Below are 16,360 nucleotides of genomic sequence, written 5' to 3' on the forward strand. Positions count from 1 at the left end.
TTGATTTTCCCTCTTTCTTCTACCTCAGAGTTTTGGGTATTTTTCTTCCATTCAATTGAAATGCAGTGATTTAAAAAAAAAAATAATTACTTTTTTCTTTGCAGCAAGGGCTGATTGTACAGTGGTGAGTGAGTCAGTCCAGTGTGTGTGCGTTACATTAACTGTTTTTATATAAAAGTTAATATCAGTATGCATTATCTCTGGTAGCACAAACGTTAACAAGCACTTGATGTCTAAAGCAATAGAAATATATTTACGAGGTCCATAAATAATGTCAAGTTCAGTGAAAGTCTTTGATGTGTTGAATGACACATGACTTCAAGAATAAGTTCTCCAGTCAAACTAGTTTTTCTTCTCTGAGCACAGGTATTGTCTTAAATTTTTAAGCCCTGAGTCTACAGAATTTTAGGTGTGTGCATAAATGTGACTAGTGGCTAGCTTCATTGGTGTGATTAACTACTTCATATGTAAATGCAGGGTTGTGGTTTTAAACTGGATATACATTAGCCACAAATTTTGTGGCTCCTTCTGCCCTTGGTCATTATAGAGGCTATTATGTGTCTGATTTCTGAGTTTGTCTGAATGTAGTTTATAGTCCTTTGGTACCTGAAAAGCCGAGCCTACATTTTAATTGTGTATTTTAAATCAAGTTAAGGTCTAGAATGTCCCTAGATGCCAGCTCTCAGTGCATGATATTAGAAATATGTGATGGCTTGGGTACCTCTATAAAAAAGATTCTGACTTTGTTACAGATTAATTGACTCTGAAGAAAAAGAAATAATTTTCTGTAGGTGTAAAGGATAGTCTTAGGCTAGTTTTGCTTTCTGTCTAGGAGAGACTTGATTATCTAATTTCTTCTCCAGTACTCTGGTGGGAGAATTTAACCAACTGGCAGCTAAGCTTTTTCCTATATTGCATATTAATGATAAAGAAGGGAGGGGAATTTTTAGTGATGTTAGTCATATGCAGTGCTCTCTGTTTTGAGTTGCAGAACTTTTTGTCTCTTCCGTTTTCTTCTTGGGGAATCATATTTCACCTGTTACGAAGACATACTTTCTTCAGTATAATACTTGATGAGAGTAGGGAGAAAGAACATGCATGTACCAAAGAGATACTTTTTGAGGGCTGTGAATACTTAGTGCTGTACTCTTAAAATACAAGGCCATTTTTCTTCTCTTTAAGTGCCCATTCACCTTTTCTTAAACATTAATTTAGCGAGCTCTCCAGAAGGCAATGCATAGACATAGAGAGTTTAGACTAAGTCTTACGAAAAGTACTAGCCCTTCTAGTTTGGATGAACGCTGAGAATAATAGAGATCATGCTTTCCATGATAAAAATAGAGTTCTGCCTTCAGTACTTCTTGTAAACACTACGCTACCAACTTTTTACAAAAGATTATCATTTAAGGAGGACCATTATCATTTCCTTTATTTGAGTTGGGTTTTTTATCATGTGATTAAATTGTCACTGGCCAGTATAGATGACATTAAGCAAAGAAAAAGAAAGTTAAAGTAAGAAAACCTCGGAAGTTAACCAAACTGAACTCATTTGAGATAGTGGAAGCATTTAATTTTAATAATCGAGCTGATTGTGAATGCGCATTACTCAGAGCCTTAGAAATGAGGTCATGATCTATGAGTTGATATATTGGAACAGAGGTACAGATCTGAAGGCATACATGTAATTACTGCTGCTGGGCTTCTGTTTTAAGATGATACCATGAGAAATAGTATTTTTAAATAGGGAGAAATTCATAAGTGATTTAGAAATTATAAAATGAACTGTGTTCATCATTGAGGCTCTCTAATGAAATAACTACCATAGTTGGTTTGCTTGAGCAGGAAATTTGAGAACTTGCCCGAATTTGTGCTAGAACTGCTTTTTTAATGATCTCACAGCAGCTGAACTTTGTAGGACTAAATTCTGCTCTTTAATTTTCTATGTGACCAGATGAATGCATGCTGTACAGGATCAGTGTGGGGTGTAAGAACAAAGATCTCATGAAGTAAAATGTCAGGCTTTTTCTAAAACTATTCCATCAGTTAAAATAGAAAATAAAAACAAACAATGCTTATAACTGCACTTCCAAATGGCTTTTCTGTCGCGATTGTTCTTGGATGCATTTGGCTCAACACAATTGTATGTGTATGTTTTCAGTGTCAAAATTCAGTCTCTTAAGTATTTTTAATACTTCTGACTAGCTGTATATCTGTTTCAAATATAGTGTGATGTTGGGTTAGCTGGGTTGTAAAGGTGATATTTTTATTCCTGTTCTGCATACCAGACTGTGGTTAGGATATTTTCTCCATCCCTACTACCAACTCTGATAGTGTCTGTTTTCTCATCCCTTTCTTTCTGCTTTTACTTTTAGAAGAGGAAAGGAAATGCAGTTCTTCTATGAACATTTCTCTTTTCATGATCAACCAGTTTCAAGCAAGCTGCCAAATAAAACTTATTTATTATGGGTTTCAGTCCCTTTTTAATCCTCTGGTTTTAATGAAATATTCAAAATAGCAGAACAGTATTTACAGCTGCCTATTTTTAATTGATCTGGACTCAGCTAAGGAAGAGGTCTCTTGAAAATACTACGATAACTTCAGCAAGATGGTATTAAAAAAGTAGTGGAACCCAAATATTCACTATTGAAATGAAAATAACTGCAGAATCACTCCAGCCTAAGGCTCTCCAGCTAGGAAAATACATGTTTAGAAGAGATGCATCATTTTTAGGGTGTTGGTGGAATTGTCTGCAGGTCTTTTGGTCCCAGTTTATTTTTTATTACACTGCTCCGTTGTAGTTATTTTGAATCTCCCACTACCAATGCTGCTGAATAGTTTTATTATGGTTTCTGAGTGGTGTCCTTGAACCTGAACTTTACCACATGCTGACTTCAGCCTCAAAGCTGGCTTAGCATCCCCTCTGCCCACAGCCATCCTTTCCTTCTCCTCCACACCATAATGTGCCACTCTCACTTGCGCCAAGAAAACCTCCATTGAGTCCCCAGCGTCAGACCATTGAACCCATGCAGGTTAAAAATAACCCTGGTAATCCTTACTCCTTCTCCCTCCTATTTTGGGGGGGGTTATTTTTAACAGGGATCAGTTCTGAGGGCTGGTTTGTGACATGGCCCGTGGGCAGTGTGGTGCAAACGAGGTGGTACAAACTGTGTAATATGTTACTCCACAGTAGGTCAGGGGTGGGGGTGGGAGTCCTTAAGGTGGTTTTGACACCAAAATCTTCAAGAAGGTAACAAGAGAATACAGTCTCAGTAAGAAAAGATGTGAACTGGGATCTCCTTGCTGCCAGAAATGTTCCTTAATTATGTAGGCAACAGAACAAAATTATCTGTCCCTGTAGATAATCACCCTGATGTGTATAATGATAGATATGTTATTACTCCTGTCTAAATACATCGTGGAAGAAGAGGAGAGCTCTTCTGGTTTGACAGCATTGCTAGCTTTGTGATGTAATAACAAACATATCCACTCTGAAGAGGCCCATTTCCCATGAGGGTGCCTCAAATGTTACAGATTTTTGGGGTGTGGAATAGGCCAAAAATTTTCTCAGGTGGGCAAACCCATCAGATGCTGGGAAAGGTGGGAGATAGAGCCTGGTTTCTTGAGTATCTGGATAATATTACGTGGATAGCTATTACGGCAAGAAAATTTTGGGCTCTTGCTTTTTCTTATCCAGACTCTCATTATAATTTTGAGCAGGTCACCTCAATGCCCTATACACTTTTGTTCTAGTGCCTTTTTTAAGTCTCGTTACCTGTAAAATAGTGATGATCTGGAGTTGCATCTTGAGGTGCAGAAGTGGTAGACCATGTGAGTATGTCAAGTATTTTTAACTCAAGAATGTTAATGTTGTTAACAAAAAGGAATGGGGAATATTACAGACAGTATCAGCAGAGTGATGTGGTACCAGATCCTCTCAAATAATCTTTACTTACTGGTTTTTACATCTCCATTATCTTATCTACACAGAGGAGGTCCTTCTAGATGGACTTTTAGTTAATCCAATTGAGCTTACCTGATTGGAGTTTAACAGGACCTTAATGAAGCTGGTTTTCCTATCCTGTAATAGCAGACACCAGTTCTTTAATACAGATTAATTAAAAGATTTCTTTTGAAGCTACCTTTTAGTGTAGGGACTCTGGGGTAGGCAGCCACTGGACTTCATTTCTCTTTCTTGTAATAAAAGTGTGTATAGCTAGTAATGAATCTCTTTAAATCTTTGATTTTTGTCCACATTGGATAGATGCCTGATAGGAATTTTTTATTCCTGAAAGTGAATAGCAATATCAGATATCTTGTAACTTCTTATAAATAAACCTGTTATAAGTGAATAGCAAATCTGGACATTGCTAACCTATTTGTTGGGTGATTTTTTTTTTTAATTTCAGCTTTAAGTCTGCAGTACCCCAGGCTTTACTTAGCTTGTGAACTAGCCCATTGCATTGCACTAAGAAATACTATGTTGACATGAAACCTTTTTCATTAATAATTAAAATACATTGAGTATAAGCATAAAGTAGTACCTGACTTTTTTCTAACTAGACATTACTTTAAGCAAACGCTAGTACAAAACTCAGTTGTTAGGTTCCCAAGCAAATTCCTGGTGGCCTTCTTTCTTTGACAGCAGTTGTAGTAGGAGTTGTTACCTGGAATGGCAAGTTTTTGAATGTGCAAGAATTACCAGTGGTCCCACATAGTTGCTGTAGCTGTGCTGGGAGCAGCTGCCTTTGTGTATGGAGAGGTTTTGGCATGGCAGGATGTGTGTGCTGTGATGGGGGTTTCTAGGTCTGTCAGCTGCTGGTAGGTGAAGTCAGTGTAAATGACTTCAAAAACCAGATCTTTTGCTGTTCCTGGGTCTTTTTGTCCAGGAAGCAATAAAGTCTCCGGGATTTCTGTGGGATCATGCAGAATTTATGCAAAGCATTTTTTATTTACAGAGAACTTAATTATTTTTTTAAAAAAGTAATTCTTTAGTAAGGTACATAATTAGAAACAGTGTGCACATATATAGTGAAAATATTTAACGTGGGAAGTTCTTTCTTTTTTACACCTAAGAATAAAGCTGTTTAAATAAGTAAAAATATTTGTGCTGTATGTTTTGACTGCTAAAGTTTTCCAGAAATGAAAGCACTGACTAGGAACCTGGGCTTCTTTGAAGTGAAGAAACCATTTATACCAGAAAATTAATCCCTGTAGTCCATTTAGCTTGCTGTACTGTTCAGTAATGTGACATTAGACATTAAAAATAGGTTAGTTTCCTATTAAAACTGGAAAAAAGAGAAAAATACCCTTAAAAGGTACAAACTCATTGCTTCCATAAAGCAGAGTGCTGTGGTGACTGGAAACAATTACTTAATTCACCAGTTGCTTCTTTTAAAAAAGCTTCTTTTTAAAAAATTGTCATGTATTTTGATAAGCCTTTAATTTTGCTGTACTTCATGCATCCAGCTAGAATTCCGTATTAAATAAAGTTAATATGCTGGTTTCCTTCATTTAAATGGAACTTTGGTCTCCACCTAAAACAAAGGTCATGGCAAAAAGAGAACATTGTAAATAAGAAAGTGACACTGCTTGGCTGGGTGATGAAGTAAAGGAAGTAAAAGTAATTTTAAAAGCTATTAAAATACACAATTGCTTATGTCTATTGATACAACATTCGTGTGCTTAGCAAAAGTAACTCATAGACTGTATGTATCAGGAAATCATGGATACCAGCTAATGAGCATGAAGGGGTGAGGAATAGCAACTTAAATGATTTGCAAAGGAGGTTTGATTTTGGTAATTTAAAGCAGTGTTTCTAATTTTTACTTCAATATAAAATTTGGTTAATCTTGATACCCAGTAATGAAGGTTGCATTTTTTTGTTTATTCGTCTGTTTGTCCCTCTTGTTGTCAAATACAGATTAAGCCCCCTAGTTTTCACCTTGGTTTAGAGTTTCTTCTTGTGTTTTAATTTATAAGAAAAAGCTTGAGTTTTTAAGCCTGTATTCAGTCAAATTACGTGCATATTTAGGCTAGTCCGTCAGATCAGTAATATTACAGTGCCTTGACTTTAAATATAGCCTAAATAATGAGTACATGAGGACTTAAAAAGAAAAAAGCCAGTCTCCCTACTGTCTTCAGTGAACAGAAGCGAGATGAAATGCGAGAGCTAAGCAGCTTTGCTAATTAGCATTGCTCTTCTATACAGTGATTAGTCTCTTGATTTGTTTGCTGCAGTATTTCTAGCTACACCTGATTCTGTTCTTAAATGTGGCAGCATGTGCAGGAATGGCTCTTTTCCCACCTTCTGGTAATCCAGATTTTACTGCCAGTAACAGCAATTTCTAAGTGCAGTGAAAATGGGGATGCTGCTGCTTCTTATGCCTCCGTTTGTTAAATGCAATAAAATAAAACATTCCATGCATGAAGATACTTTTTCCTAAGAAATTAAAGGAATGTGGCCTTTTAATTCTGCAGTGCTTTCACCGAGGTGTTCACATAGTTCTGTGGAAATCCTATAAAGTATTTCCTTAAGTTGGAGAATCTACAGTGCAGAACTTAAGACAGCAGACGTTATCTGCGCATCTTTTCTGCAGAGCAGTCATTTTTATAGTAAATAAAGCCACCCTGTATTTTCCTTTATTATCAATTTGATTAGCATTTGAAGCAAATGCTAATGCTTTATTCTGCACTGGCATTTTTATCCAGCAAATTCTCACCATACCATATTTATAGATTCTTAAGTTTGCATTTCAAAATTCATTTGAAGAAATGGCGACTCAGTTTCTCTTGATACATCTTCTTTGTTTTCCTCGGAGCAGTCTTAAGGAACAAGAACAGATTAATTTAATTTATGTGAAATAGAAGAGCTGTCAGCTGAATTAAACAGGAAATAGGCATAAATTTAATATAGAAATTCTTAAGCATTTTCTGGTTTTAATCACTGTGAGAGACTACTGCAAAATACTGGTGTATGCATAGATTAAATAAAATTATACCTGTGAGCTTGCCGTGTATCGCAATGGCTTGAGAAGAGTTTCTTTGAGAGGCTTGATGAAGACTAAGCAACCTGTCAGTGTGCTAATCGCCCTGTGGACGTGCTTTTTGGGTGTACCACAGAAAGTGCCTTTGGGCATGAAAATTCTGCAGCATACAAAGACTTGGAAATGTGATGGTAAATATGCTTCTAAATGAAAATCATTACTTTGGTATTTGAATTTAATTTACATCATGTCAGATGAGTAAAGGATGAACTTGGATGAGCATGGAAGTAGCTAAAAGGAAAAGTGTTGTGATCTCTTGTACTTGTGATCTCCATGGAGTACTCTTTGCTCTTTTGCTCAGTGCTAAATTGGAAGTTGGTTTTCATTTTTCCCGTGCCAAATACAATGTATTATAATACGTCTGAGTTGTACAGAGTTACCTTTATGCATGAAGCCTCTGTGACTTCCCAACAGGGAGAAGTGTATATGGAACAGAGCAACAGGGAGTGTGCTTTTAGGTTGTGAAGTTATGATGAAATTTAAAAAGCATGTCAGGTCCCAAATCTTGAGAGACATCCGCAGCATAGGGCTTTTCCCTTGTCAAACTTGAATGGAAGTTGGCGAGAGCTTGTGGAAATGAAGGTGTGTGGATGAACAGGTATTTGCTTGTGTATTTGCTTACTCTGAGTTTTGATCCTGCTGCAGACCTGTTGTGTCCATAGCTGACTGGAGCTGTTAAAGGCATCATGTTTTGTAAATGCAAGCATCTCTTCTGGTGGAGACCTGCTGTTCAGTGAGCCATCAGGTTCTCAGGGTTTTCCCCTTGTTGTTGGACACTACATGACATTTCTTCACTGTCCTAATCAATTTCAGGATCTCTTAAGCTCCCAGGGAACCGGGTAACTTTTTACTCTTAAAAAATAGTCCCAGCAAATAAACAGAACTTTTAATTAATCTATTGTAAGGGTATGTGAGCTTGACATCTTCATGTAGACTGTGTTGAGTCTGAATACTTGTATGAATTCAGATTCCGCTTCTTTGGGAAGATTGTAAGGTGATTCATGATCTGTCTTTGTGATTGTCTGAATTTAGAATGAGGAGGAACTATTTTATTTTTCACCCTTTTCTGTTGGTGGAAGTTTTTGGCAAAAATAAGCTTTTTGTTTCCAGCCTGAAAGGGGCAACAAAGTTGTTGTATGGTCCCCAGTTCAACCCATTACCTGAAATGGAGTTTGTTTAGTGCTGCTTGAGGTAATAGGGTCATTTGATTTGAATATTTGTTTTAAATATATTATATATTCATTATACAAAAAGCGACTAAATGATGTAGTATGAAAGACATTTTCCAAACCCTAATTTAAGGCTCAAAGGAAATTTCTCAGTGTTTTATTAAACCTTCCTTCTTAGCCAGAGGTTTACAAGAATAGCTGATGGTTGAAATGCCTCTATTACTGCTCTCTACTGCCCCATGAGAGAGCTGGAATGGTATAGAAGACTTCTTTGTGAGCCTTTCGTGCTATCAGTGCGATTAATCCTTTAATGGATTACCTTCTTTCCATGTATGAGTATACTGTGAGGAAGCAGAGGAACATTGACTACTCGGTGTAAAATTGCAGAGGAATCTTGATGAAATGGGGACTAGGGTCTGCGTCTGCCGACTTCCATCTCAGTGCTCTCACCAAAAGGGAGTTCTTCCTCCCTAATGAGCATGATGTGCTTTAAATAGAAGTTGTGTGAAAGGATTAAATCTGAGCAGTATTCTAGTATCAACAGATCAAGCTTCTGTGGCAGTGAACCTTCCTGTGAAAGTAGAAATAAAAGAGAAATGGTGTGATACTATGCTAGTGAGGCGTTTTAACCAAAGGCACTTTGTAGATTATGGGTATTGAATTGTGTGTTGGCAAATTTCTCAAATACTGTGCTATTTTGAAACCCTTACCAAAGGGGAAAAGAGTTTTAACCTTCACAGGAGTTTCTTAAATAAAATTCCCTTGCTATTGCCCATTCCTTGTAGCCACATCCAGTTTAATTTAGGCTACTAGAAACGTGAAGATACCGTAGCAGAAACACAAAATATTTCATCATCATTCTTCTTTTCTACGCATGAAAAACTGTTGATTATGAGACTGAATCCTTGCTGAGGTATTTCCAGTTATGGGAAGTGCTGAGGACTGTGGCCTCTCCCAAAGAGTTTTGTATTCAGCTCTGGACACATGCCAGTAACTGGAGAATATCTTCAACTATTTGTAGGTATGCGTTTCCTTTGTGATATCATCAGCATATTTTCCCTGAAATAGCAAGCAATAATTAACACTTGTTCACACCATTAGGAATGCAGATGTTTCCCTATTCAACTAAGTGGCTTATTAAACTGTCTGATTTGACAGATTTAGCATGTTCTAGTGTCCCTGCCCAAACACGGGGAGAATTATGCCATCAGTTTCTTTCTCTGAGTGGCCTTACAGTCAATAGTAATCACTTGATTTCAGATATGAGTAATGAAATAAATCAATTTGTTGTGTGTTTGCCTATCCTGGAAGGAGAAAATCAACCTGTGCAGTTTGTCTTGGAATGCACCATGCTGCCTTGTCCTGTGACCCTGTCTTCTTCTGATGTGGTTCCTTAGTGGAATGCAGCAGAACTGCCCACCTGTCATGAATGTAAAGTTCATGTGCCCCCACTTTGCGAAGTAGGGTTGTAGAGGGGTTTGACATCAGCGGTCAGTGTTATTTTTAAAAGCTGAACATGTCCGGAAGCAAATATCCTCCGGGATACAGTTTTACAGTTACAGGCAGGTTTGGTTTGACCTTTAATCATTAGGTTTGTAAGTTGATGACATATTTAAAACTCTTATTATGAAATGTGCAACTATGGGACAGTGAACTTTGCCCAGGAACTGAATCCCAGTTTTAACCACAACATTGTGTAACGGTTGTACACACCTTTTAGTGGGTAAGGTTTTTTTCAATGGCATTGACTTTTCCTGGAATTAGTAAATAAGCTTTTCTAATGACAGATCCACCCTATATTATATGTTACAAAGAAAAGAGAATGTTGCGTACCCACACTAAGGTTCCCGTGAGTATGGTGTCATAGTGGCAAGAACTGTGCCAATGATCTTCCTGTGCCAACATCCTAATGCCTGTAAAACATTGCTTCATAAACATTTTTTAAAAGTCTCTTGAGTATTTATATATCTGGAGGGAACACAACCTTGTAGACAGTATGTCCAGTTTTTCTCTTTCATTTTCTGCTTATATTTCATCCTTTAGAATGACTCTCAAAAGCTGATTTGGTTCCTTTATTTTTTCCCAGGCTGGAGTTTGTCTCCTGAGACTTATTTTTTTAACAACCAAAATGCTCAACCTCAGGGTTCTTTAACACTTTCTCTGGTTTGAATTTCAATAGACCACGGTTTACCTGCTGCCATTTGTTCCATTTGCTGAAATTTTCTAATACAAGTTGGGTTTTAGTTTGATTAGACTCTGCATTGCCCCTGTTCTAATCCAGAATTGTGTCAGTAAGATCTTTCTGGAACAAAGCACTGTTCCCTGAGTATCTGTTCTATATGATGATTTCCGCTGAAGGGTTTTTTCTCTAGAGGTCTGCATAGATTCCTGTAAGTGAATACAAGCCATTTGTAAATGTTGGCTATTGACTCATTGTATTGGGAAAACTTTCAGCAGGTGGAGAAAGCATTGTCTCGTAAATAAAACATTCTTGCCAAAAGTTTACATTTTAAGTATCGTGATGTTATGATATGATGAGAGGTTAGGCTTCCTTGCTATTAGCAAGTCATGGTCCTTGATACTTCAGTTACCTAAGTAAGGCCAGAGAAAGTCTACCCAGATAGCGGGGTTGTTATTATAGTTTCACAGAAGCATAGCCTGTTAGTTGGGGATTGCCCGGAATTCAAACTATGCCCCTGCCCAGCCTCAACAGATTCAGAGTCAAGTCCTGTTTATTCTGTTCAGATTGTGGTCTGTTGGCATTGTTTTCCCCTACACAAGGATTTCTTCCTCTTCGGGGTTATGTTAGCGCTTTGAAAAGTGTAAAGTCTGGTGTGGTGGTAAATAAATGCTGCAGTCTTGAAATAATTTTTAGGAAGAATTCACACCTTTGGTGATGCCGTGTTGTCATCACTTACATTGACTTTTGTTGCTTTACCCAGTTTCAGCTGGGTGTGTATTATATAATGGCAGAATTTTTTATAATGGAAAATGACCAAACTTGAATATTTTTTTTTGTTTTAAGTAAGCATAAGGGCAAGAATGGATAGTTTGCAAATGCTGTGGATTGTTTGGAGCCTAATGTTGAAATCCTGTTTATTGTGGAATGTCATCCCAAACCAAATTGTTATTTAGTATTACTTGTTTATTTTAGCTCTTTGTTAGGAGTTCCATTTTACAGGGCAGGAGAAACCTGTGTTGATGCTGCTGCAGAGTCTGTTATTTTAGAATGTGCCAGCAAATCAATTGGTGTTATGGAAACAAGAACCAGACATGTAAGGACTAGTTTTCTGGCTATTTCTTTTCAGGAAATTTGCCTGCTACTTTTGGTTGATTTGTTTCCTAACTCATTATTTTTAGAGAACTCATACAAATTAGACCTGTTTAACTAAAAAAAGAACCAAGCCGAAAGCCACCCTCTTGCTAACTTAATTTTATTTAGTGGCCTCTGAAGCCTCTGTTTTACCTAAATGCATAACAAATCTTGTGGTTTTACTTGCTTTCCCTGTCAGTAGCCCCAGGCTACATTCCATGACTCAGATGGGATGCTGAGGATTTCTTGTGTTATTCTTTTTCCTAAATATTATTTCAGAATTGTGGTTAGTGTAGGTGTACTGGGGAGGAGGGAGAATCTGGTTTTTTTTTTGCAACCAGCTTCTAAGTCTTAATACCAAAATCAGTGACTAGTACAAGTAGGCTTCTCGTGAAGCAGGAGTAGAACTCTGTAAGCCTGGTTCCAATGTTTCTAGTTGTGGTTTGCAGTTGTATAGGCTGGGTCATCATTAATCCCAAAATGCATGATGATATATTTGATGTGGCCTAAAGACAAAAGGTTATTTATTAATAAAAGGCCTTTGTATTTGTCTTTCACAAGTCACGTAGTTCAGTTTTAAAAGAAAACCAGAAACAAACAACAAAAAACCCTAAATGAACACAAAAAATACCTTCAGAAAAAACTTCACTGTGTCTTAATGTAATAATTACTCATTACTTGTGTTAGATACTGATTTTGAAATGACAATAAAAAGTTCAAAGAATGTGGACTTAAATTCTTTTTGCAGCCCACATGGATGGTTAATAACCCTATTGAAACGATTGCGTAAGTATTGCTGGTTAGAGTTCAGATTATCATCATACACATAAAGCCAGCATTAAGTATTTTATTGCTGTTTTGGCCTAACAAGGCACAAATACTGATTGTTATTCCATTACTGTAATCCATGTATTTTCTTAGAAGTTAAAAACTGCCCTTAAAACACAGGGAGGACTCTTCAGAACAATTTGTAACTGTTCTATTAAACTAAATCCTAGGCTTTTTATTTCCAATGTATTTATGGTAGGGCCAGGAACTGGATTTTCTTCTCATCCCATTTTAAGAGTCTTGATTGCAAAAACTATTGCAAATGTTTCTTCACAACGTATGATGGAGTTCATAAATTGGTTGAAATAATTGTTTTCTATCAGTTTTCTATTAGAATGTCATAGCTGTAGTGCAAAACAATAGTAAGGAAGAACTTTCGTGTCACATTTATGTGGCACTTTTACTATGCTGTGATTTTTATCCCCTTTTTTCAGTAAGACACTGCCTCTTTTTAATTCAGATGTTCATTCATAGGTGATGAAGAATCTGTCTGGTTTATTGCATCTTCTGCAGACTTGCCTGTGCTTAGTTGTTTCCCCACTGTAATGCAGGATGAAGCGGGTATTTGGGGGTAATTTGGAGATAATTGGCTTGGCAGATGCTGACCCCAGTTTGAAGTAGATGTCTATTTTAGAACCATATCTCTGTCAAATAGTTCAATTAACTATCTGAAGTCTGCTGTAAGTTATCTTCCTTCATTAGATGGAAAATGTAAATGGTGTGTGTCCATGTGAATCAGCTGCTGTTTCAGCAAAATCTCTTACAGTTGATGATTCAAGTTTTCAATTTCCCAGTTTGTAGTGATAAGTTGAGTGAGTCATAAGATGTTCTGTACCAGACTAATGTTACTTTCAAAACCAAATACATAAACCTACCCCAAAATGAGTTTGGCTCAAATACAGGGAGACCCAGATAATTCCCCTTCTCTCCTTTACTTTCTCTTCCTCCTGCTTTTTGCTTTGGTGAGATACTTTCCTCACTGTGCTGTCATGTACTTGAAGATTATCAGTAATTGACAGTCCCCCAGCTGCCAAAAAATTGGAAACGTTCAAAATTAAAGGATCCAATGAACAGAATTCCAGCAGTGGGAGAAAGAAAACTGAGGACTGGAATTAAGGTTTTGAGCCACCTTTTATTTCCTTTAATAGGAAATGGTTGTACAATCTCTAAGGAGTAAAAACCAAGTAAAATCTTCGTATCTACTTCTGAAAGAATTTTACCTTGTCTTTTTGTTCATGAACAGTTCATAAAACCAGGGAACAAATGGAAAAGATACATCTAGTACTATACATAAACTTTATAATCTCTTTAAAAGAAATTAGAACAAAATTGTACTAGTGTACTTTTACTATCGTTTTTATGTTAAGTTCAGCTAGTCGATATCCAACAGCAATAAAAGCAAGATCAAATTTACATTTGATAGGCTCTTTCCATCATGGCTATTCACAACTGTATGGTCATGCAATCCCATATGCATCTTATACCTGCCAAAAAGAGGATGGTTTGAAGATGTGCGTCACTAAATTTACTTTAAGCTGCCATAATGCAATTTTAAGATGCTGTTTAAAGCATCTACTGTTCTGGTACTGTTCAGGTGTTAATTAGCATTCTGTTAGGAAGGTGAATCTTTTAAAAATATACTTTCAAGTGAAACGTTGGGAGTCACATTGGATGTGAGCCCTTTCTTTGGACTAAGCTGATAATAAAAGAATGCAAGGGACTAATACCCCAAAAGAGGGAGAGATTCCAAAGCTAAGTTAATGGAGGAACCTTGAAGCAGTAAAATAACTATTTAAAATAATCCATTATTTTTTTCTTTTAAAATATTTCTACTGTAAAGAAAAGGTGGGGGGAATCAGAATATGTACAGCAACTATTTCAGAGGTGTTGTGCTGTCCTCAATGCAAAATGCTTATACAGAGTGAGCTACCTGAGCCACTTAAATTCAGAATGAAAGTATTTAGTCCAAAAAGCTTGAAAAGCTCTGTGAGGTAGCCAGAAAAAGTCCATGGTCATTGATAAAAGCAGTACCCCCACAGTAGTGGTGTATTGAAGTCACTAGGCTGCTGCTTTTCTCTCTGAGTCTGTTCAAAGTTCTTAGACCAATATCCAAAAATACAATTACAGATGGCACTTGCCCCTGTTGGAACCAGAGCTACAAGCAAATTGGAACTTCATAATTTTTTCTATGTGCAGGAAGAGGACAGGCTTCTGGTTGTGTTTTATATTTGTGTTTCAGTTCAAGAAAATGGAAGCATTGCATTTTTGGTTATCTGCTTTTGTACACTGGCTTGCAATTTTTAACGTTGATATAGTTAATACATGATGTAGCTCTGTGTCACTGTATTTCTTCAGGAGTTCAATATCCTTTTACACTATAGAATAATAAATTCTGCAAATAGAGTTAAGTCATAGAGAGTTAAGTAAGATGCAGATGTCTGTACAGTCCCTGAAGGTCCTCACTAACTTGCTAAGTCAAGTAAACCTAATCATCATTTACTACCATTATGTAAGAATTACTGAGAAGTAGTGTTTTGTTGAAGGAAAAAAACAATCTTGGCGGCTAAATAAATATAACATTCAGTGGAATCAAGAGTTAAAGGGCAAAAGTTACCAAATAGTATTGGTTATTAAAAATACCAACAGAATTGTCACTAATGAAAAATTAACCTTCCCTCAATATCCATTTGGTCTCAGTCAGAATGTTCTCAATTCCTCAGAATGATTGAGAAGCAGTTTTTTGTGTTACGAAACATTCAAGTCAAAACAACTGAGAAAGCCAACTGAACTTGTAGTCAGGTTCTGAAAAATGTTTTTTGTTAAATAATGCTACCATTTATCACTCACTGCAGTGGAAACGATAGGGTACCATTTGCCAGTTCTCTTCATATATAATCCGTTTTGCTAATGCTCTTCTTACTCTTTCAGGAGTTTTACGAACATACAAAAACCCTTTGGCAAGACGAAGGTGTGAGAGCCTGCTATGAGAGATCTAATGAGTATCAACTGATTGATTGTGCACAGTAGTAAGTATTGTTTCTATTCTGCTCTATATTGACTGCTATATCCAAATTCTTTTATTGAAAACATTCAATGACAGTGATTTGGATGGTTTCGTTGCTTACTCTTCCTTACCTTGGAAAAGGAGTGCATGCTACATAGTGAATTCTTGGTAATCGGCTATTCAAAGAGGTAAGAAAAACTGGTGTTCAGTTACACAATAGCCATCTCTATTGAAAACTTTGCAGGTGCTATCAAATGGTCTTAATAAAGGCTGGCACCTTAATGCAGTAGGCAATAGTACTGTCTCAAAGACCAGGTTTCCTCCTCATGCCCATGTTTGTAGCTTTTGTTTTAGTGCAGTTTATTTATCTGAAAACTAAGAGATGGCAGTAAGAATCATAGGCAGCAGCCTGTGATCAGTCACCAAGACTTCTGCTTGTGTGCCTTGATGCACGTATCTGAGAAAGATTCTCTTCTACTCTTTGTACCACTGTGATAATTTGTATTAACATAAGAGGCTTCTGCATGTTTGCAGTTATTTACCACATACAGCTGTATATTATGGTTCATATTTTTTTAATGGGAATATGTTTGTGGTAATTGTGACCATTCCTGGTATTTTTTTTTTGTTGTATATACACAAGAATTGCAGGACTTCAGTGTTCTGTATTAGTTTATACTCTCTCTGCTTCTTTTGGAGAAGATGAAATAAGATTTAATGGTCAAAGAAACGCAGGTTTCTTATTTCACGTGCTGATGGACAAAGGCAGTTTGTTTACTACTGCCTTAAAGAACATCTGATAAAATTTGTAAGGTTCTTTTTGTGTTGTTTGTTTAGGTAGACTGAAAGCTAAATCAACAATTAGCTGTGTTTGAAAAGAGACCAGGGAGATAATTTTACTATGACTTGCACAGCTCCAGGTCTTTAGGAGCCTCTTTGAAGTTTAGCCATTGTTTCTACTGTGAATTTGTTTGATGTGTAGCGATGTCTTTTGCATTAGGTG

The 16,360-nt window shown here is 36.7% G+C and overlaps 1 protein-coding gene across 3 annotated transcripts in view; it reads left to right on the plus strand.

Moving 5' to 3' along the window:
* The window catches only part of GNAS (GNAS complex locus), a 151,321-nt gene that overhangs the window by 97,657 nt on the left and 37,304 nt on the right, over positions 1-16,360 (plus strand). For all 3 annotated transcript variants that reach the window (XM_061441758.1, XM_061441759.1, XM_061441760.1), the window contains exon 5: positions 15,282-15,379. In XM_061441758.1, the coding sequence (XP_061297742.1) occupies positions 15,282-15,379 (98 nt within the window). The remainder of the gene's footprint in view (positions 1-15,281; positions 15,380-16,360) is intronic.

Source organism: Pezoporus flaviventris, unplaced genomic scaffold, assembly GCF_033815535.1.
Source record: "Pezoporus flaviventris isolate CSIRO_AGI_PZ_B2104156 unplaced genomic scaffold, CSIRO_AGI_Pfla_v1 ptg000213l, whole genome shotgun sequence".
Classification (NCBI taxonomy): domain Eukaryota; kingdom Metazoa; phylum Chordata; class Aves; order Psittaciformes; family Psittacidae; genus Pezoporus; species Pezoporus flaviventris.